This window comes from Pyxicephalus adspersus, chromosome 1, assembly GCF_032062135.1.
Source record: "Pyxicephalus adspersus chromosome 1, UCB_Pads_2.0, whole genome shotgun sequence".
NCBI classification, from domain to species: Eukaryota; Metazoa; Chordata; class Amphibia; order Anura; family Pyxicephalidae; genus Pyxicephalus; species Pyxicephalus adspersus.
This window is the reverse complement of record NC_092858.1, coordinates 138,972,118-138,994,725: the sequence shown is the minus strand read 5'-3', so window position 1 is coordinate 138,994,725 and position 22,608 is coordinate 138,972,118. Positions and strand designations below refer to the sequence as shown.

The 22,608-nt window shown below is 38.6% G+C and overlaps 1 protein-coding gene across 2 annotated transcripts in view; it reads right to left on the bottom strand.

The window, feature by feature from the left end:
• Positions 1–19,568, bottom strand: part of LIMK1 (LIM domain kinase 1) — a 61,181-nt gene extending 41,613 nt beyond the window's left edge. The window contains exons 1-2 of one of the 2 annotated variants that reach the window (XM_072428739.1): positions 19,333–19,568; positions 6,822–6,918 (exon numbers count right to left, since the gene is read on the bottom strand). In XM_072428739.1, coding sequence (XP_072284840.1) covers positions 6,822–6,918; positions 19,333–19,390 — 155 coding nt within the window. In that variant the 5' untranslated portion in view covers positions 19,391–19,568. Of the gene's footprint in view, positions 1–988; positions 1,129–6,821; positions 6,919–19,332 lie in introns of those variants that run through there. The other variant, XM_072428745.1, reaches the window with a different exon arrangement.
• Between the last annotated feature and the right edge of the window lie 3,040 nt (positions 19,569–22,608).

Here is a 22,608-nt window from a genome sequence, read left to right as displayed (position 1 = left end):
ATATATACATACATGCACACACGCACAAAATAGTTGCTAGTACTTATCCTTGAGGTAATGCTTTAGTAATTGTACTTATAGCCAGAGCCAACAAATACCTTAATCATCCCTTCTGGCATATTCCAGACCTGCGATATTGCCATTCAACAACCGATCTATTATTTTCTCCCTTCTGCTTACTTTCTGTGCCAAAATATTAGGAAAATGGGGCACATGGTGGTGATGCACTAAGCAATTCACAAACCTTTAAAAGTAGCCTAAGCTCTATTTTCAGCCAGGTAACAGTGATTTTCTAATTTTTATTGAATCTGAAAATAATTTAAGTATGTGTATGATTATATATAGATTATATATATATATATATAAAAATAAAACTGTTCAAAGAGATGTTGTGCAGTAGCTGTGTACAGATGAAAAAAAGAATTTTCATTTCCTGGTGAAATGAAAGCAAGACATACATTAAAGATAACTAACAGAATAAGTTGCCAAGCAAAATACCTGTCTGAAAAATCTCCAAGTGATGTTGCTATTCCCCAATTCCTAAGCTACAAATTAGTTTTAGGGGTAAAAGTGAACTTTTAATATTTAAGTGGTGTAAGCCACCAAAACCAGACACTATGAAATGTGCAAATAGTAATAATGTACAGCAAACAGTCACTAATTATTCTATTGCAGTCCTGATTTTGGTAAAATTACAATGACTAGTAATGAGTTTTGTTTTCATACAAGTAAATAACGGAGCACAGTTATTCTGTGGAATTATAAATTGATGTGCAACAAACAATAATTTTTTCTTAAAGTGACTATTCATCTCACCCAAATGATGCCAACACCTCACTTGCCTTTATATTAGGTTTTAAAATAGGTATGTTCAATGAATAAATTCATAATATTTGTATATACTGAAAGTGTAAAGCAGGAAACATTCTAAGCCACCAGAACCAGAAGAGTTCTTCTCATACATCTAAGTCATGTTGGATGAACTTACAGTTTCTTGACTGGCTGCTTCAGTTGGTCCATTCTCCATGCAGCCGCTTCTCACAGCTGTCTGTCTCTCTCCCCATACCCTGCTTTGTCTCCCCAGGACTCCCCCCCTTTGTGAGTAATATGAAGGGAACAGGAAGTTCTGAACACAGCTGTTTTACCAGCAGACACAATCCCCCCCCTTACATACACAGAAAATCATCATCTACAGCTTCTGCAGAACAGCCACCTACAAGTACACTGCACTGACAGCTGAGACTGGTTTGACTAATGATGAATTGCAGAAGCTGGAACTTTTATGTTTTACCAATAATACTTGATCATATAATTTACTTAGAAATTGTAAATTAGTTCATACATGCTAAACAATGCAGCTACACAAAATCCTTGTGTAATAGAGAAGCTAATAGCACAGAATAATATTAAGTAATGGTCACTACCAGTGTATAGGAAAACAAGTAAATACAGCAGTCTGGCTACATAAATTATTAGTATGACACAACCTAGTGACATACAAAAGTGTTCTAACAAGAAAAAACGTGTTTCCTATGGAATCTGATAGGAACCCTTGTTTTACTTTCAATCCTGATGTATACAAACGACAGCTGGAAGTTGACTGGCTGAAATGTTAAGAAAAAAGTTCTCTTGCTAGCAAACTTTTCATATAGAAGCTTATAAGGTTTATTTCAGACATATGCTAAATGCAAGCAGTTTTACTACACAGTCACAGCGCCCCATTCACCCTTCTAACTGATCCTATTCATCCGAATAGGAGTGAATGGGTACCATTTTGTGGATGTGTTTGTATGCTGTTGAGTTGCAGGGGGTTTGCAGTGTGGTTACCAGACGTGACATGTGGACATGCAGTTCCTTTTCCTTCCCTGGAGATAGAACTTCACCAAAACTGCAAAGTGCATGCAAATGCGTTGACCTGTAAAGCAGTTTGCCACTCCTGGGCAAACAGCAGCATTTTGCTTCTAGTGTCTTGCTAGCATTTGGGTGCCTGAATGAACTCAGTATAGCCTTGGTTGTGCTTTGAGGATCTCTCCTTTACTTGTTGTATATATGTATAAATGTAGGAAAGGCAGGGTAATAATACAGTATTCCACACTGTGAATGTTATGAATACAATTTAAATTAACTCTTAAGTTTTTTTTTTAGAGTTTTAGAGAGACTTACCCATATAAAAACTAACCACTCCTTTTCAGCTAAAAGTTTGGTTTGGCCAGAATCCCTCCATTGGGAACGCTATTATTATTCAAACAACACTGCACGCTTCCTGTGCTCACATATCACAGAGACATCTGTTAAGCAAACTTGTGACAGAAAAGACCATATAACATATATTCTAACCAAATTGTCTTTCTGTAATTTGATTTTCAGGCTAGTTGGAAATTACACAGAATACCAAGTCTGGAGATTTCAGAGAATATATTTATAAGATCTAGTTTGTCATTGCATTAAAGTCGAAATTCAGGTATATATAAAAGACAAAACTTTAAACATCTAAAGGTATTGCGTAAATTTTATTGCAGAGAAACAACTGCAGACTTATAACTTCTTACGCAAACAAGGTAGCAATTACAGGGGATTGGGTATTTAGAGACCACTGGTCTGTTGTCTTGGTTAAAAAGAAACTATTGGTTTTATAATAATAGCAAACATCAATATGATCAGTATTAGAACAGAAGTAAAAAAATTGCTTATGTAGTAATCTTCCAGGATATCAAATATGAGAGAAGACCTCCATCTACAAGAAACAATTCAAACAGGATTAAATTCCCCTCTCACCCCTCATCCATCACTTCATCAAAAAAGGACTACCTCCACCAGTGCACAAGGAAAGGACAAATACGATAAATCTCCAACTGGGTAACAAGTAGGCCTGCTGTCCTGGAAGTTTCCCAGGAATGCAGTTGTGGATAAATTAGCTAAATTTTTCAATTATTTTCCAGGATAGCAAACCTGAGAAGAAATAAAACGAGTAATGGGCCTACCCTAAGGGGAAACTAATGCTTCCAAAACTTTTCAGGCAACTGTTCACACGCCAGATTCTCATCCAATATCAACCCTGAGGTGATTATCGGACGAGAACCATCTGACGTGTTTTCGTAGCCTAAATGGCTACTTTGCAGATTTGCTCCACTGATGCTGCCTCCATTTCTGCTAAGAAACCTAGGGATCTACTTGAATGCCTTTATAGAAGATGGCTGTGGTTTGCGTTTTCCTTATAGATTATAGAAACAATCTGTCTAATCCATTGGAAATTGAACTTTTTGATTAAACAGCATTGTTGGTAATACAATCTAAGGAATACATAAGCAACCTTAGGTAGGTATAAAAGATCTGGTTTTAGAATCATTCTGCCCGAAAGAAACACAAGATTTGGCTCTTGAAGGCCTGTAGATCTCCTACTCATTGAGCCATGGTAATTGCTATCAGAAAGCTGTTTTAGTGTTCCAATTTTAGGTGAGATTTATCAAATTGCTTCAAAGTAATGACAAACAGTTGAGGACACTGGTCAGATCCTACAATGAGAAAATATTTTGTCTTAGCATCAACAGCAATCTTTTATTCAGTTTGTCACTCATCATCTTGAGGAGCAAAATGACAGAGGAGATATCTGTACCTTAAGAGTACTCAGAGTCAGTCTATGCTTTACTCCACTCAAAGAAATTCCCAGGGTAGGGAAATCCCTTTCTTATGCACCAAGAGGAAAATGTTCTCCATCCTTTAACATAGATCTTCTGTGTAACCTTCTTCCTGCTGTTGAGCAGGGTAGCAAATACCACATCTGAGTAACCTATATCTTTCAAGATAAGGTTACAAATTCCATTCCTTCAACCAAAAGAATTTTTTAGCCTGGAATGTCATACGTTGTCCCATCAGTATCGTGACTCCCAGCAACTTACACACAATAATGTGTAAGATATCTTGGAACATGTATCCAGGCCAGGACTTTTTTCATACATCCAAAAAAAACATGTCTTTAGACTACATTAATGACATATGACTGATGATGATATTATTATTATTATTATTAAACAGGATTTATATAGCGCCAACATATTACGCAGCGCTGTACATTAAATAGGGATTGCAAATGACAGACTAATACAGACAGTGATACAGGAGGAGAGGACCCTGCCCCGAAGAGCTTACAATATTAGACTGTGAGCCCCTTTTAGGGACAGTTAGTGATATGACAATAGATTTTTGTACAGCTCTGCATAATATGTTAGCGCTATATAATAACTAATAATAATAATAAAGTATGTATGCATCGTACAGATTCAATGTTATTAGGAGACACTTCTCTGTAAATAGTCTTCATTTTGGACATTTTGTATTCTATGAACTTCTTCAACTTTTTTTAATGTATTATCCTAAGTTGGCTGGATGGCTTTTGGATGACAAATACATGAAAGTAAAATCCCTGGGGGATTTGTTCTGTGGGAACAGGATTACCCCGATATTTAAAAAGTTTAAGGCATTTTAAGAGAGTGGTTGATTTCACAGGATCTCTTGGTAATCTAGTGAAGAAATAATGTTGTGGAGGAGTGAGTGGGAGTGAGAAAACAGTCCTCCTTCACTAATATGAGAACAAATAAATTCTCTGAGATCTGATGCCATTGGCAAGATCTACATGGCTTTATTTTTTTTGGCACTGGTAGCTGGAGTATTAAACAGACCTTCTTTTTGTCTGCCTTTTTTAAAAACTAGCTTATTCTTTGACCCTTTCTTACACATGAAGGCAGGCAAGTCTGCAGCTAGAGGGGGACCTCAGACCCAAAGTGCTGAAGAAAACAATAAATGTTCTGCTTAAACTGTATGAAAAACGTTTTACCACAGAGTTTTAAGCCTGTTTGAGTTTCTCCTGTAGATGGAGGGCCAATCATTTCTCACAGTCCTGGAAGATGACTGGAGAAAGCCCATAACGTGTAAGCAGGTCATGGTAAAGACTGGTGCTACAGGGAATTTAGGGGGTCAATTACACTTCTAGATAAGTCCTTGATATAATATACTGAACACAACAGAAACAAATCTTGCTTATGAATGTCCCTATTTTTCTGACTCACAGTTTAAGCGCGACTAAACCTGCAATACTGACCCATTGCCGTTCCATCACAGGGCTCTGCCATCCTCATCCTTCTTTTCTTCCTCCATGCTGGGGTGACATAACTCCTTTACAGGTGCATGTGAGTTAATTCATTCTCTGCATGCGCAAGGAAAACCAGTATTACCGCATGCACAGTTTAGCAAAGCGGGCAGTGATCAGGCAGGTAGGAACTGTTATTGCAGAAGGGATATCACCTGTCTCTTTCTGCAATAACCATTTCAGTTCCACTTTAAAATACATTACTGCGGGCTAAGCAAAGTTAAATAATGTGAGTAAATGTTGGCTTGCCTGTTTTGCACAGCAGTGCACAATTTTGAAAGTGTAAAACTGGCCAATAGCTTCTGCTTATGCCTTAATTCAAGAATAAAATTCTTCCTCATGTTCATGATCTCCTTTTGTTCATACGTGATGCATGTCCTTTGGCTTCATTTCCAAGGCTCCTCATGTGAAAAAACATTGTTACCTGCACTGTATTTGCAGATGCAGAAGTTACCACGTCATTCATTACACTAAGTGCTGCTTTACAGTCTAGTGCAATAATAACATTGGCAAAGGACATCTGTAATATTTCACTGGCTCCATATGAATGAGCAACTGTCTGAAGGTCAGCAGATGGTTACAAATAACACATGCATATGACACATCTACTGTATTCTGTGTGTCTTTGACGATTCTCTTTCTGTTTTGGGATATTTATTATTTTAATAACAGGTACTTTAATATTTTCATTATTTCTTTTGATACAATGAAATTGTTTTTCAGACACACTGTGAGTATATTGAGACAGTCATGTTTGTTCATTACAAATTGAGGATGATTTCCCTATCACACTGTAAATATAGCAGACAGAGCCAGTCTAGGTTAAAACAACAAGCTCTCTAGACTAATAACATAAAACAGACCTCATTCTCACAATAGCCAGAAACCTCTTAAATACTTTCAGCCTAATCTAGCTGAAATGTTCTAGTCGTGCAAACAAAGTACTTTAAAAATATATAGTTTGATTTGTTCTCTACTGGCCCTGTGAACTTTAAATGACGGATCTATTTTAAATGGAATATTACTGGTAATAGATGGGAGAGGTGAACATACAATAACAATTTTATTTGTCCAGACAGAAATTTTGCATCTTTTCAATAACAGGGGGGCATTTAAATAAGAAGCAATACTGTCTGGGGCTTTGTTGGAGAGATTTCATCTTACTTTCTGTAAAACAGACCACACATTATCAGACTGGAATTGAATAGAACAACAGCATCAGATACAAAACATGCTTTTTTTAGTGGAATAGGAAAATTAGTGTAATATTTTTATTTCTGTATGTGTCCCTGTTGCAGAAAGACTTGAATAGATTTTAATTGTAGCTGCTTTAATGCCTGGCATCTAGTCAACAGTGGACTTAGCTTTTAAGAAGATGCCTATTAAAATTATGATTGATATATCTTATTGTAGCAAACAGCATTTTCTTCTGGTGCTGTAGCAGTTTATAGTGCTTGAGTCCACTCAACCTGTGCACAGTTTGCTGAATCAGACAAGCAATGTTGTGGATTTTAGCATGACATTTTCAAAAAGATTGGACTACTATATTTATATTTGTTGGAAGCAAAAAAAATTAAGCAATGCCTGATAATATTTTTTACAAAAAAAAGGTTTAGGATAAATTTTGGATTTTTTTGCACATGCAGCATGTACTATATGAAAAAAAAATTGAAATTACCTGAAACAGTCTGTATGCCAATCTGATTCCAAGGCCTGCAGATAGCGTCCATCGTATATACTTTGTCCACAGCTGGCACATACCGGCAACTCATTACCTACAGATAGTGACAAAAGAACATCTTAAATGGAGTCACTAGAGTATAAAATATTTATTTAAAAATATAAGTTTATTCTGCTTATCATATGCCTTCCCTGGTGCTAACTTCATTTTTACATAAAACCTTTTCCCATAATATAGCTTATCTCTTGTACTTCTTTATGCAATGCAGACAGAATACTGGAGGTGGGAGATACTTCACAAAATCCTGCCTTAGTATCAATCTCAGTGCTGATACAAGTAATGAGCTGACTCTTAAAAGGAGGTATGCATATATAAAAGTATCTGGATGAAGGTATGTCAATCTGAAAGAGTGGGTGTCCCTATGCAGGATGCATGAGCATTCAGACTTCCCTAGGTATAGCCAACATGTTATTCAGCCTGAAAAAAACACAAATCCAATGACTGACAGGGGTTAGGCTGGGGAGTAAAGGGTTAAACGTTGCTAGATATCCTCCAGCCAGGAAAAAGGTGGGCTATATTCGACTTGCTGCAGCATCTAATGCAGTAAGATTACAAAGTAAGCAATTTCAGTAAAAAGGAGAAACCTAAATTAAAAATTTAAGTTAAAATAAACACACCTTTAGCCATTTAACTGTCTGAAACGTGTGTGTAACTTTTTAGATTGGAAAACTATTCTATCACATGACACAGGCACAGTGAATCAATGATTTGAGAATATTTTGCAAGGGAGTTGTCTACATGCCTAAATTATGCAGCCTCTGGTTCACCCAAATCAGGTGTTTGGTACATTACTGGCACATGTATATTCAATCAAATCTACAAAATGTAGATTTGCCTACAAAGTGTCTAATCCAACTGTTCTGGCCCACCTCATGTTGTATACAGCATTCTTTATCTATATATTTAAATGTTTGTACGTATTACAAAAATCTTTCTGGTTTGGTCTATCCTATAGATTTGTATTACAATCTCACACTCTAAGTTTTTCTAAACTATATATATGTATGTGTAGGCATCCCCTGCTGCTGCAATCCAAATGTTACCAAGGTCAAGAGCAACAACTTCAGTGTTCATCTGTACTGCCACCTGCTGGTGAAATACAGAAGTGTCACATCTGTAACACCATACTTTTAAAGTCTACACAGAGTCAATATAAACAACTGAGGACAAAGTTTATGCTTTAAAAAAAAAAGAAAAAAACATTTAGATCTGTGTTTCTCAAGCAGGATTTCCTCCACAGGTTGCTTGGGGGTCCTTGCAAAATTAGCAATTTGTGCCTCACAGGTCAGTTTAATCGACCCCAAATATATTTTTGGCTGTAGGGTGACATTCTTCCTATTGGCCAGCAGTGTAAAAGGCATTCTTCCCAATGACCACCACACTAATGTACTGTGAGCTGTGAATATAGTAATTATAGCAGAAATTGCAAAAAGCAATTTTGTGTAAATTATTTGCTGAAAATAAACATCAGGGTGTTTAAAAAGCGCACTTTAACACATCTATGTTCTGAAGTTAAATTTATATCTAAGTTTCATCTGTTCCAAAAAAAAAAAAAAAAAACAAGATGCTTGGATGCGCCAATAATAGGTCACAGGCTGCCACTCACATGACCACTGGTCCACATCACTGAGATGGATGGATACACAACACAAGCAACTGGCTAACTATCCCTCAGCTTCCAGGAGTCTCAGGGTGACCCACAGTGTACATACATGGTGCCTTTAGAAAAAGCATATCATATGGCACATCATTTCATTTTCATTTTCATCATCAATTTAAAAAATACAAATACATTCAAAAAATAAAACCATTGATTTAACTTTAAAAACATTGTAAAGAAAAACAAACTTTTGCTGCAAAATATACCTTTTGTACCATTTCTGCCACTATACCCCCCTCCCCCCTTCAGTCAATGGCACCTTTTCAGTTACTTCTTGTAAGCCCAGTTTGCTGTTGCCAAAAGACTTTCTCTGTTTTAATTAAAGCAAAAAAGGCAAGAATTTTTTTTTGTGATTGTTACTTTGGCGAGCAGCTTAGACCTTAGTACTTCAGCACTTTGCTTTTCATTGTACGCACACTGGACACCTGTAACCTGGGATAGGTTCCCTTTGGGCCTGATTTATTAAAGCTCCCCAAGACTGGAGAGGATACACATTCATTTGTGAACCTGGAATGGATCTGTTCCTGGATTGAAAATATTTGCTAACAAATAGTAAATTACTTTATGAAATCCATTTCAGGTTTTCCAGATCACCCAGGTTCACTGATGAAAGTGTATCTTCTCCAGCCTTGGAGAGCTTATAAATCAGGCCCAATGTATCAAGCACCAGTTAGCACACTATGCTTTTAGGAACCCAAAAAGGGTATTTGACATAGGGTTAAATATGGGTAACTTCATCCTTCTTTGATGTCTGCACAAACACAGAGACTAGCACTAGACTTCATATACGTGTACAAGCTATACAAATGTTCTGTCATTAATAATGCTCCATACTAAGAAAATACATTCACAAACTGCAGCACATCCCCAGCAGGAAATCTTTACAGAGGCTCACCCACCACATCTGCTCATTAGGAAATCACCTCCAAAATAGGATTTACAACTGCAAGGATATGAAACTTTTCAGATAGCACTGACCTATGCAGAGAATTTACACATTTACAAATTGGAATATTGTAACCAGTCACATCACTGCTCCAAATATTGTGCTCTGTCTCTCTAAAATGAAATTACACTTGTAGAAGTTCGATGATGGGAGCATTAGTATACTTTTAGAAACATAGAGCTCTTACAGACATTTCATGACATCCTGCAACACTCTGGAAGGTTTATTGGAGAATTAAAAAGGATGTTATGGCTTCTTATGGTGACTTATTTCCCCTACCAGAACCCCCTATCAATATTCAATCACATCTAGCATAATCATACAGCAGGGAAGACTTTCTGGTGAAAGTATATTTGTGAACACCTCATATATGTGAACAACTCATATATCCTCTGCTGCCCTGGGATTATATCACTGTGGTACACACAGAACATATCACCATAAATGGTTCCCTAAAGTAAATGTGCAAAACTACAAAAAAAAATCTACTTGCACAATTCACATAAAGAGAATACATATATGGTAGTAATGCTGCCTTTCACATGTAAAAGTATGGACACAGACATTCTGTATTTCATCTTCTGCTTTCCTTGGGGACATATGGTAATTAGTGAATCAGTATGCCCTCTGTGCTCTCCATATAAATCAACGGCTCCTGTGTGCAGCCCCAGCCATCATCCATCTATGTGTCAATAAATGTCACCAAGCACAGGGCCTTGTAAGCCAATAAAATTTGAGTTCTATACCTTGAAGAAAATGAGCAAGATAGACCCTCTAGTAGCACAAAGCCAAATGATATACTCAGGTATGTGGAATATAAAAATATCAAATTGGTTAATTCTTTGTGTTCCTTTCACCTTTTTCTTCATATTGCCTCTTTAAAATATAAATAAATAATACAAGGGTTGAGTGAATAATTTAGTGCATAACATTTCAGTTGGTTTTACCAGGATTGTTTTACTAGGAGAAGGAAACAGACCAGGAGATTAGTTAAATAGGAAAGACAGTTCCTGAAAATGAGTTGGGAAAGCTATGGATCTCAATTCTAACTAATAACTTGTTTTTACATTCAGGTAGCAAAAATATACGTGCAAATGAAACAAACAGAATCACATTATTGTATCCAAAATAAATAAATAATTCGTTCTTGAACAAAGTAAGAAACTATTGAAACACGTGTTAATTTTTTTATATATAGCTCTGTGTTAGGGACATTAGGGAAACCTTTTCAAAAAACATGAACCCCCCTTTCTGTGACCGTAGCCATTGGAACACTGGTCACATTTAGATTTGCCCTCAATTTCTGTTATGGTGGCAACTTTAAAATTATGTATTTTCTATCACTTTCTGTTCTGCTGACAATAGTCACCATGATAGAGAAGGTGAATCTCCCCGATAAATCTTTATAGACAGGAATAAAATCTGGCTTAATATAGAGGTTCTAACTCTTACCTACCTTTACATAAAGCTAGAAAATGTTTGGGTATACATATACTTTATACAACGTTTATATGGGCCTGGTATTTTACTCTTCACCTAACTGACTCTTAAAGTGTCTTGTAGTTTATGTATAGCCAATTTTTCTTTGTTTCTTAGTTTTGAATAAAGTGGGCAAAGACTGAAACCTGGGGTACTTCCGCCTCTGGCAGCTGGTTTCAGAAGATCTGAAGGGACAATGGGCCGGAGAAAGTGAACATGGGTAATTCTGCAAATAAATAGTGATTGAATTTTAGGAAATCAATTTTAGTTTTGCTAGCTCACCCAGGTTCACTGATGAAAGTGTATCCTCTCCAGCCTTGGAGAGCTTTAATAAATCAGGCCCATTTAATAAAATGGCCACAGTAAGGTAGCACTGGTGGTATGTCTGCTTTCAGAGTAGTTAATCTTTCTTTCATAGTTTTTTTCATCTTTCTTTTTCTAACTCCAACTTTTAAAGCAGTAGAAAAAAGCCTAATGTTTTTTTTACATTTCAAACCACAACTATTCCCCAAAAATTCTTTCATTCAGTTTTGATTCGGCAAACTTCTGGCTGGGGAGCACAGAAATACAAGCCCGTAATCCTGTGCCTTTTAGTGAACGGTAACTGCACCATGTCTTGGCAGCATCATTCCATCAATGCAGCTTGGGAGAGGTGCAGAAACAAAGTTGCAGGTACAACACTTGCATGCCTTGAGCATGTTGGCAGGCAGAACAGCTGGCACACCAAGATGGCTACACTGAACCTACTGAAAGAAACAGAAGAACATGCAGCAAATTGTATCTTGCATTTAAAATTCAGCTGAAATAAAAGCTTTGAAGGAATAACTATATAAACTATTCTGCTTCATTGGTTTTCATACTGAGGGTTTGATAACATTTTAAACTTTTCCTCAAAGCAACACCCAAAAATGTAAATTATCACCCAGTCCCCAAGAAGCTAGCTCTAATCTTTATCCTATACTGGTACTCTTAAGCCTTGACAACACCCTTTAAAATACATATCTTCCCCCTTTATCTTGAAGTGTTCACGTAGATTCATAAATTATGTGGCCTGCAACATTTAGGAAACAAGCACCCCCAGGCGGCTGGCACTGAAATTAACTGATTTGCTTTCTATGTTCTGTATTTTATATGGAAAGGCACCAAAAAGGGATGTTACAATGTTACACAACTAGTATATAGCAGCAGGTAGTGGTCAAACCAGGGAGTTATACTGTGTACACACTTCCAATAATTATCGCTGGAAACGAACGACGAACGATTGATCATCCGAAAAACATTCACAAAAAAAACGCGAACAACGCCACCGACGAACGAGGATTCTCGTTGGAAATGAACAACAGTCACGGTGGATCTGATTGGCCGACGATCATTCGCTATCTATCGTGTGTGCGGTTGTTCAGTGATCGTGCATGTTTCTGCAATACACTTTCTCCTTTACATGTCACTTCCTGCATCGTTCAAACGATTGTATCTAGCGTGTGTGCACTATTGGTGGATTATATTTGAACGATCGTATCGGTACAGCATGTACACAATTGTGCACAATACAATCGTTCAAATATAATCGTGCATATTGGTTGATCGGTCGTAATCGTTCATTTTCTAACGATAATTATTGGAATTGTGTACCTAGCTTTACACAACCATGTAACCAACCTACAATGAATTGTAAACATTGGAGGTAAAAGTATTATTTTAATAAAAGTTTGCCATAGATACAAATTACATATGTAAAGGTGTCAAGTTTATTAAGACGGATGAGGTCCAATTACAATGACTTCTGGAGATAAGGTCAGCTCACCTCCCTCTAGTCAGAAAATAGTGCTACAATCATAAACCAGGAACACATCCTAAATTCCTCTCCCCACATACTAACAACTCTTGTGACTTCTGGAACTTGAAGTAGAACATTCACTGAGATTAAATGAACTGATATTGCTGATCTGTTTGTAAAACACACAACTTATCTTTAATACCTTTACAATCACTGACCCAGATTGGGTACACAGCTCAGGTGTTCAGCTAAATTACCAAAGGATCAGCTTTACAACCAGGCCATCAGCATTCCCAACAATGAGTTCAGCAAAGACGACTTACATCATCTCTCAGAGGTAGGTGCGCTTTATATAGCTACTACTACAACCTAGGAGAAACATTATTTCCACTTCTTTGCTGCATTTATGAAAAGATTACGCTGTGGGGAACTTGTCAGGTAGGATAACTCTCACATGAGCATTCTAAAAGCATCGTTAAGTTATTTCATGAATGACTGTCATCAGCATGAACAGATAACGCTGTGGTACAAAGTACAAAGAGACTTCAAGCATTGCTTCCTGGAAAAAGTATGCCAACAACAATCTACAAAGGTAGAATAGGCTTCTGCTGCAACAAACCAGTGTAATGCCTCCATCACCCCATGTCCATGCTATGTCCCATTCATGACTTTACACATTTTTCTGTATAACAATACAGCTTTCTATATCTGTTTACAAATAGTAATTGAATGCATGTACATTTTATTACAAAAACTTCCAGATCAGAACTCCAACACAGAAATCGAGTGAAAAATATTCATTGAATTTAGGTTCAGGTGTATTACAATGGAATGAATGAGTATTTACCTAGAAGACCTACTGAGAAGAATAACCCGGTCTAGACTGTGATTCCATCTGCCTATATCTAAACATTCAATGATAAAACTTCACGTTTACATCAAATTTCCTACACAAGGTTTACATTTTCCTACACCTTCTGTATCTCCAAATAGCTGCTGCACAATCCACCAATATGGAAATGTTTTATACAATTTTCAAAATTTCAAATATCCTTAAAAAGTCATACGTCACAAATATACTTCTTGCATTTTATGTAAAAGAAGCTTTTTGGATGTCGGGCAACATTAACATTTCATATTTTGTACACCTACTAAATCCTTACATGGCCATGTTTCCTAGTTTTATAACCAATGAATATCCCGATTTCATCCCACAATTGCTCCCAATAAGTTGCTGAGACACTCACATTGTATTGTGGGATGTAGTGATTTATGCTCCATGCAGTGAAAACCCAGAATCTGAACGGCATGAAGGAGCAAATGATTCTTCCAGACTTTTGTGACTGCAATCACCAAACATTGTGTTGTGCCTACTAAGAACAGATGGTGCCAGTCCAGGTTTTCTCTAAATAGAAGTTTACTTTTAATAAACCAGGATTTGTCATCAATGTCTAGGGAAGAATAAAGGACAATATAAAAGTGATGACATTTCTATGATGTCAGTGTGGCTCTGGCTGTCTGTTGCTATAATAGAAAGTATAATGGGAGGCCCACATAGCTCGAGGGCAAAACCAACCAGCAATCTTCTTCGTAGGAATCACTTTCTGCATTCATACCAATGATGTTTCATGCTCGTCACTCTTTGGTTATTTTTAACACCACAACAAAAAAACTGCATAGAGAGAAGAGCTCTTCATACTACACCCAGCTTAGGAACCAAAAACAACCATAACATTCACACTGAGTTTACTGAGCTGTGCAGTATAACATTACCGAGGACACTGGCAAACTTTTCACTTCTACATATGAAGTCCGAAAGGTGCTCACATTACCTTTAAATTATAACTTTCTTTTAGATGAATATGGAGGCCACCATTAGTCTCTTTGTTGTAAAATGCTAGTTCTTTGGCTGTCTGTCCCTCCAGTATTCAAAGTCACTAACCCTGGTCAAGCATGCAGAAATTAGAAGAAAAACACATAAGTAAGCCCAATGATATACCCAAATTTATAGATGTCACAATTCATACTAATAATGGTGGATATAAATAGACCTGGATCTGCTCATGACCCTGCCACAGAGCCTTACAGATCTTTATGTTACTCTCTATTACTTTCTTTATAACTTTTTTTTTCTTTTACTCTTCAGCCATACACACATAAGGTTTAATCCGCCTGCTTTCCAGTGCATGTTATTGATTTTTCCATACTACTTTTACCAGGATCTCACAATCTGTACCTAATATTGTGTCTTAATGTGTCTTAAATATATCTACGATTGGCATACTAATATAATGTCTTACATGATTATTATTACTACTAGTTTCAATATGGAATACACACTTGGGGGTTGTTTTTCCTGCACTGGATCGATATTGGCTCAATATTGAAGAAATAATAACAACATCTTTTTATTTATTTATATATAGATTTCCTATTCTAATTTCTTTTTGATGTTTTGGGCTATGTTCACAGCTGTCCACCTTCATTTAGCTATTCCACCATCCAGGGCAGCTGGTATTTTCATCAAAATATTATTATTTTTGTAATTAAACTATTGAGGGTAACATTTGTGTACTTTATGTTCCTATACTTTTTGCTTAACCAATCTACCCCCTACTCCCGAGGAAGCAGATCAGCTCGGTGAAATGCGTTGAAAGAAAAAATGTAATAAATATGTGTATGTGGTAATGGTGATACCAGCTGTTTTTGCACATACAAAAACTATTGAATATGTGATATAGTGCAAAGAAAAAAACAAGGTATGCATGCCGATACCCAACCTTGTGGAGGTTATCGGCTTTGGTAATATTCACTTGAATAGGGTGTTTTTAAGCTGCAGACTCAACAAATATTGTTTTTTTATTTAGGACATAGAAAACAATATTTGTTATGTATGCAGATGAGTACCTAGATGTCTATCGACATGCCTTTAAAGTCCCACTATTTATGCAAAAACCATACAGTTGGAGAAAAGGCAGAATTGTACATTTTCATAGAAAGTATTGACACCAAAGCATTAGCTGGGCTGGTGAACAATGGCAGCCTTCATGTTTAGAGTATATGTATTTATAAAGTTTCTACATGTACACATTGTCATAAAACTACACACAAACCCAATACAACTCACAGCACAGCACAAACTGCAATCCATAGCAGTACAATTGTTGCATTAATATACAGAGCCCCAAACATCATTTTTCTTGAGACTTGTCTTTCATTTTCTGTAAAACCCAAAACATAAAGCATTACAGAACAAACAAGCTGCAGTGGAGCTTGTCTCTATTATGAGAACCCATTGTACCCATTCTATTTTCTACTTTTGCTGTTAGAACATTGCTTACTAAAATATTCACAGATACAACTGCCATATAGCTCCCAACTTCCTGCATTACGTACATCACCATCCATGTACTCTGCAGCATCAGCATACAGTATAGCTAAGCTTCTGAAAGATTCTCTAGTAAAGCTGAACTTCTACTAGACACTGCACTGTATAGCTCATCCATGACGCATATTTATAAAATCACTGCAGTTGTTCTAGTTTGCTGCACCGGCTGTGGCTCTCAAAAGATGCAATTAAAGGATTAAAACTTGTCACCATCTGTCAACGTTCTGTATTTACTCTTTCAGTTCTTCTACATCTGTCACTATTCACTGCACAAACATCACACAGTACCCATCACCCAAAAATGTTCCCATCACCAACAGCAGTTACACTGCCACCTGTAACTGCAGCCAGTCACCTACCATGTATGGTGTCATTCACCATCACAGCATTGCAGTAACTTTCAGTCACCATCATTTTATTAGTTTCTGTTACAGTCTATGGCTTGTTACCCTCTAGTATGCAGCAGATCACAGGTATTTCTATTTAGATGTAAACATTTGTGACCGAACACTTCCATCTCTGTTTTCCTTCTCCTGTCTTAACTATGAGAGAGAATTTAATTATCTGACAATTAATAAAGTTATGTGTTACAAGACTAAATGCCGCTTTTGATGTGAACTTTACCGGCCAGAACATGCAAGACTAGCTGTACAGTGTTCTCCCCAGCCCCATTTAGCTGGGTGCACCACCCGGCACTTTTCAGTAACCACCTGGCTGTTTTTGGGTGGTTACTGAAGTAAGGTAAACAGAGAGTTTTTTTTTTTTTTTTTTGCAAAAGGGGTATTGTATTAATTATATTGTCTCACAATACAAACCAAGCATAATGTAGATCACATAAAATCGTAGAGATCAGTAAATCATTGGCCATCAAGCTGGCACTAAACATAATGCAACTAATATTGGTGAACAGAAGTCCCCTCAAATCAGTATCAGCATAGAGAATTGTGGCAGATCACATACGTGTGACCGTGTTAGCTGACGCGTTTCACCCGATGTAGGCTTCCTCAGGGGTAATCGCACGTTAGCGGAACACTAAACTATACATAGCCTTCATAAATACCTAAGTTCAAAAACCAGATACCACCCAGACCAAGCACCCAGTACTTTCTGCAACATTCACAGCACCTGTCACTGCCCGATGTACAGGAAACTAACAAGGGGTCACCAGAGTACCCAGATTAGTAAATTCCGCTGGAGAGCAATAAAAGCTGCAGGGGACCTCCATATACACTCCAGTACCTTGGATGATTTGATCTTCAGACTTGTGATTTTGAAAAACGGTTTTGAATAATTTTCCTGCCTGCAAAAATAGGTCACCTCTCTTCTTACTCTGGTGTTTACAAGGAAAATGAGAAGGTGATTATACATGCAGTGGGGACAAAGACAGCAATAAAAACCTAAAGAGGAACTAAAGCAGTGTGACTCTCCTTATCTGCGTTCCATTGCAGGGCACCGCTATCTTTCTTTCAGGGACCAACACCGGCCATCATGATTGGCTGTGCCAGGATGATGTAACTCCTGCGCAGACATGGAGTTCAGTATCCCCGGCACACACTAGGGAAGCCAGGATTGCAGGGTTTCCCTGGCAACCAAAGCTGACGCTGCACATGTACAGCTCAGCTCTGCCGCCAGTAAGACAATATTTGCAGACATCCACTGTCCTTTTCTATAATAACCTACTGAGCATTTGTAAAAGTAAAACTTTAGTTCCAATTTAACAGGAGCTCTAACCACTTTTCACAATCCAATTCCTGTCTTTAATTCCTGATTGCATGGGTTAACCCCTGGTTTATGTTGAGGGAAAAGCACTTCTATTTACTTTATTGCGGCTGGCTCTTCCTCTGATCGCCAAAAGCCTCTACTTTAAGGGGCTCCCTGTAGCACTGACGCCATCCCTTACAATACAGGACTAATAATCCGTCATTGTGAGAAAACTGAATACCCAACCACAACCCAGAGCATTAAATGGTGCAGAGGACCAAAAACTTCCCAAAACCTAAATGATAATTTAACACAGTGTCCCTGCAAGTGTTTATTTCCCTGAACTTCACCTATAACACCCACAGATCCATTCACCATTCTTTCCTACATTACTTTTCTACCATCAATATGCTGCCCATAGCTCATCACTGTTCTAAATGTTAGCTGACCAGCCAAAGGTAGCTTTTTTTTAATTCAACACATACAGGAAGCAAACAGAACCTGTATAAGCAACATAATCTAAAATCAATCTCTCCCCAGCCTCCAGGTCTCCTTCACCAATATCCCTGTACCACCAAAATGTCATTTATTATACTAACCTACAATACAAAACATAAGCAACAGTTCTTTTTACATAAAATACTTGTTATATCTTTTATGCATTCTTCATTGCACTTCAGTGCAGCAAATCTCCTGCAGCTACTTCCTGTGCATGTACAGACCGCAGCCACATTACACATGTTTTAGGGTGACAACACGGGAGCACCCCTGGGACACAGTGCAGAGCGTTGTCATTATATACCAGGAAGTGGTAAGAAAGGATCTTCATGATGGGATCATCAGATCTTAATAAAAGCAGGATTTAAAATGATTAAAATATTGAAACGTCTATATGGATACTTAGTGAATAAATGGTGCAGCCTAGAAGGGATTCTCTATCAGTGTCAGTGTATTGTCATCACAAATTATCAGTCCTGCATCTGTACACATCATCATCAGCACCACCAACCTGCACTCACATCCAATGGATGGTCACCTGCCCCATCATACATACATTTTTATATATTGCATTGTACACGCCATGCCCCCAATTGCAGATGCCATGCCCCCTTTTTTGTACATGCCCCCCATTGTACATGCCATGTCCCCCATTGTACATGCCATGCCCCCAGTTGTACATGCTATCCTGCCCATTGTACACGCCATGCCCCATCGTAGATGCCATGCCCCCCATTGCACATGCCATGCTCCCCATTGTACATGCTATTCCACACATTGTAGATGCCATGCTCCCCATTGTACATGCCATGCCCCCCATGATACACACCTTCCCCCCATGGTACATGTCATGCTCCCCATTGTACATGCCATGCCCCCCACTATACACGCCATGCCCCCCACTATACACGCCATGCCCCCATGTAGCTGGGTGTAGCTGGGTGCACATTGTATGTCAGTGTCCTCCCCATGCCCCCAGGAATGGTGCTCATGCCTCACCTTCTTCCTCTCCCATGTGTTCCTCGCTCCAGCTACAGCACAGTAACATCAACCTCATTCACCCCCCGGTGTGAGGCCGCGGTGCAGGTGGCAGCCCAGGCCGGGTGTGTGCAATGGGCAGTGTGAGGAGTTACAGCTCGGGTCCCAGCATGGGAAGCTCTGGCGCTCCCCACAGATGCTACACAGCAGAATGGGAGGAGGAGGAAGGACGACCATGCACATTTCCCTGGGAAGGGATGCGCCGTGTCAGAGAAGCATTATGTCATAGACAGGAAAATACCGGCGTCTATTTGTTCCCTCAGCTGCGTCAAAGCCGAGCCGAGCAATGAGCGGGCCATGACGTCACCGAGCTTACCTCTCCATACAGCACCGGTCACCACAATATAGCCCTGTACCGGGCTTGTCTACACAGCATTGCAACCATTTACATGTTATGTGGTGCTGCAAGACATGCATTGAATGCGTCCAGTCTGCATCACCTGCAATGCAAACACCAGACCTGCTGCATCGCAACAACATTGCCAGGCGGTAAATCATCTCATAGCCATTCCAGCCTCAGCATTTCACCTCAGCGACAACCATCGCCCTGATTTCACATTCCTTATGGCTTAGTTATAAATCGCTGAACGACGTTATTATGTAGCTCTAATTTTACTTAATTACGACAAATTACTTCATACGCTACGTACATAGTGCAGCCGCTCCCAATGTTTTTACTATAGGGGAACCCCTTCTATAATTCCTATATCCACAGATCACAGTACATTGGTGTGACGGTCATTTGGGAAACATGTCACCCTTACAGGTAGCCGGGAGGATCATTGGTATCACACTGACCTGAGGGGTGCAGATTGCTCCATGGCCCAAGGAACCCTTAGTAACCTCCGGAGTAACCCCTAGCAACCCAATATTCTGCAGAACTCTAGAAACTGCGCTGGATGATTGTCACCTGGTCATGCTTGTATTGGGAGAGAATGTAATGTGTACAGCCGTCCCTCAAGGTCGTTCATCAAGCTGGAATGATTGCTGTACTTTCCTAAGAAGGAGAGCACAGTGGGGTGCCGCTCGCTCCTCGTCACCCTCCCCTCTCCATAGAACATAACAATGCCGTGTGTACAGTTTTTATTCCTTCTCCTGTCACTGGAAATGATCATTCAGGGCTTTACCAATTCAGTCGCTAGCTACTAATTGTAGTAAATCGCTTTAGACATTTATAGCAACAATTAATCAATGTTACAAAAATTGCATGCACGGCTCAGCACAAAATACATGGGAGCTAGGTCATCCCTATGGGTTGGTGAGGGATAACAGCCATTGCAGTGCTAGAGGGGGCGCTTTGGCCAAGCCTGCCACAATATTCATACAACAAAATCCTGAGACCCGGGAGCAACATTTACATCTGCTTTAAAGTTTATCTAAAACCAAAGCTTTTCTTTTTAGATAATTATTGTGTGATACTTCCCCCACCTCCTAGATTGTAAACTCTTCGAAGCAGGATCCTCTTCTCCTGTGTCACTGTATTCATCTGTCAACCCCTATTTAATGTACATTGCTTCGTAATATGTTGGCACTATATAAATCCTGTTAATTAATAATAATAAAAACGTCTGTCAGGTTTTCCGGTTTTGCCACGTGTCCTGTAGATTTCCCTTCATCTCCTGGAGACAACAGGATGGGAGAAGAAATCTTTTAAACTATGGGTAACGCCATATTATTGACAGGTGTCCCCATTGGAAGATTCACCCTGTATTCAGTCTTTAGTGACACAGAAAACATGCTGGCATTACCTGTGATGATCTATGGTGGGCGTAATATTAGCAACCCACTGAGGGCAGAGATAGAATAACGTCTCATATACTCCGGAGAAACCAAAGTGGTTTGGTAAGTTTCATGCGAAAGAAAAATAACTGCATACCTGTGTGATGTTCAGAAATGTGAATTGAAGGTTTTGGTATGGAAATGATAAAATAACTAAAAAAGAAAACAAAACTCAGAGCTGGCCCAAGTATAAGAACTGTACAAGCAATGCTTCCAATGAATGACGTGTCACAGACTGGCAGCTGGGCCTCAGATAATAGCAGGGAGACGTCTGTCCCCGTCCTCAGTCACACCCGGACCTGCTGACATGTGCCATTTAACTGCAAAGTATGCAGAGATTTGTTGGTCCCATCACACTTGTTTTGTCACAAGTACATACACATAAGTACATACAGTATCTGAATTTGTAATAAAAGCGTATCTAAACCCAAAAAAGTAAAATTAATATATTGCAGCTTACCAAGTCCATAGATATGGTGGCTGCATTTGTTTCCTGTTTCAGGATTATTCCCTTGTTTTCACCCAGTGATCATTCCAATAACACACTTCATATCCTAGGATATGAACAGCGCTGCGTAATATGATGGCGTTATATAAATACTGTGTAATAATAATAATAGGATGACAATGTTTAATTACTGCTCTTCTTCTCTATAACAGAAGGTTGGTATTATTACTGAGAATAATTGTTGAGTGGGAGACATGAAAGTTATTTCTAAGAGTTAAATTGCTCGTGTATAGGAAGCAAATGACTTTCTGGCCACAAAATCAAAGTTTGTGAACATGATGTAAAATCTGGTTACATATTGGCATTGTACAAGGTCTGTGAGGTTTCTTCTGCTCCCTACATAACCCATGAGCTCAGTATTAGTGTGATTATACAGGATTGGCTGTAATGGTCACAGCCAAGTCTGTTTAGGGTTGGGTACCTGGATCTAAATCTATTTCTGCTGTCTGAGATATTGCTGAGAAGCGTACCCTCCAATGAAATCTTAATGAGAATTTCTGTATATCGGGGACAGTTTTATACAAAATGGGGCTTGAGGCTATACGAAATGAGGCCCTAAATGCATAGCATTCCTGCTACTATGTGGCCCTGCCATTCTGTTCATTCGGGTCTTGGAAAAGGAGGAAGCCCTGAATTGTTCCCTAAAACTGACCCTGCAGCAAATAATCTTAAGTAAACTTCTGGTATGCTACTTGCTGTAGGAGGGTGGCTACATTGGTCTTCCTTGTCCCTTGTTCTTGGATGTAGAATGTAGCCACTCTCTTCTGCTTGTGCCCACGATGTTAAGCACATGGAGCGCTGGCACATATACACTGAAACTTATCCTATTCACAAATGACCATACACATGCAGTACAGCAACGGGGCTAAATGATAATGGGCAGCAATACAAAGAGAAAAAATAGCAAGTGGGTACAAGTATAGCTAGTTAAAATGAGCAGTGCAGATCGG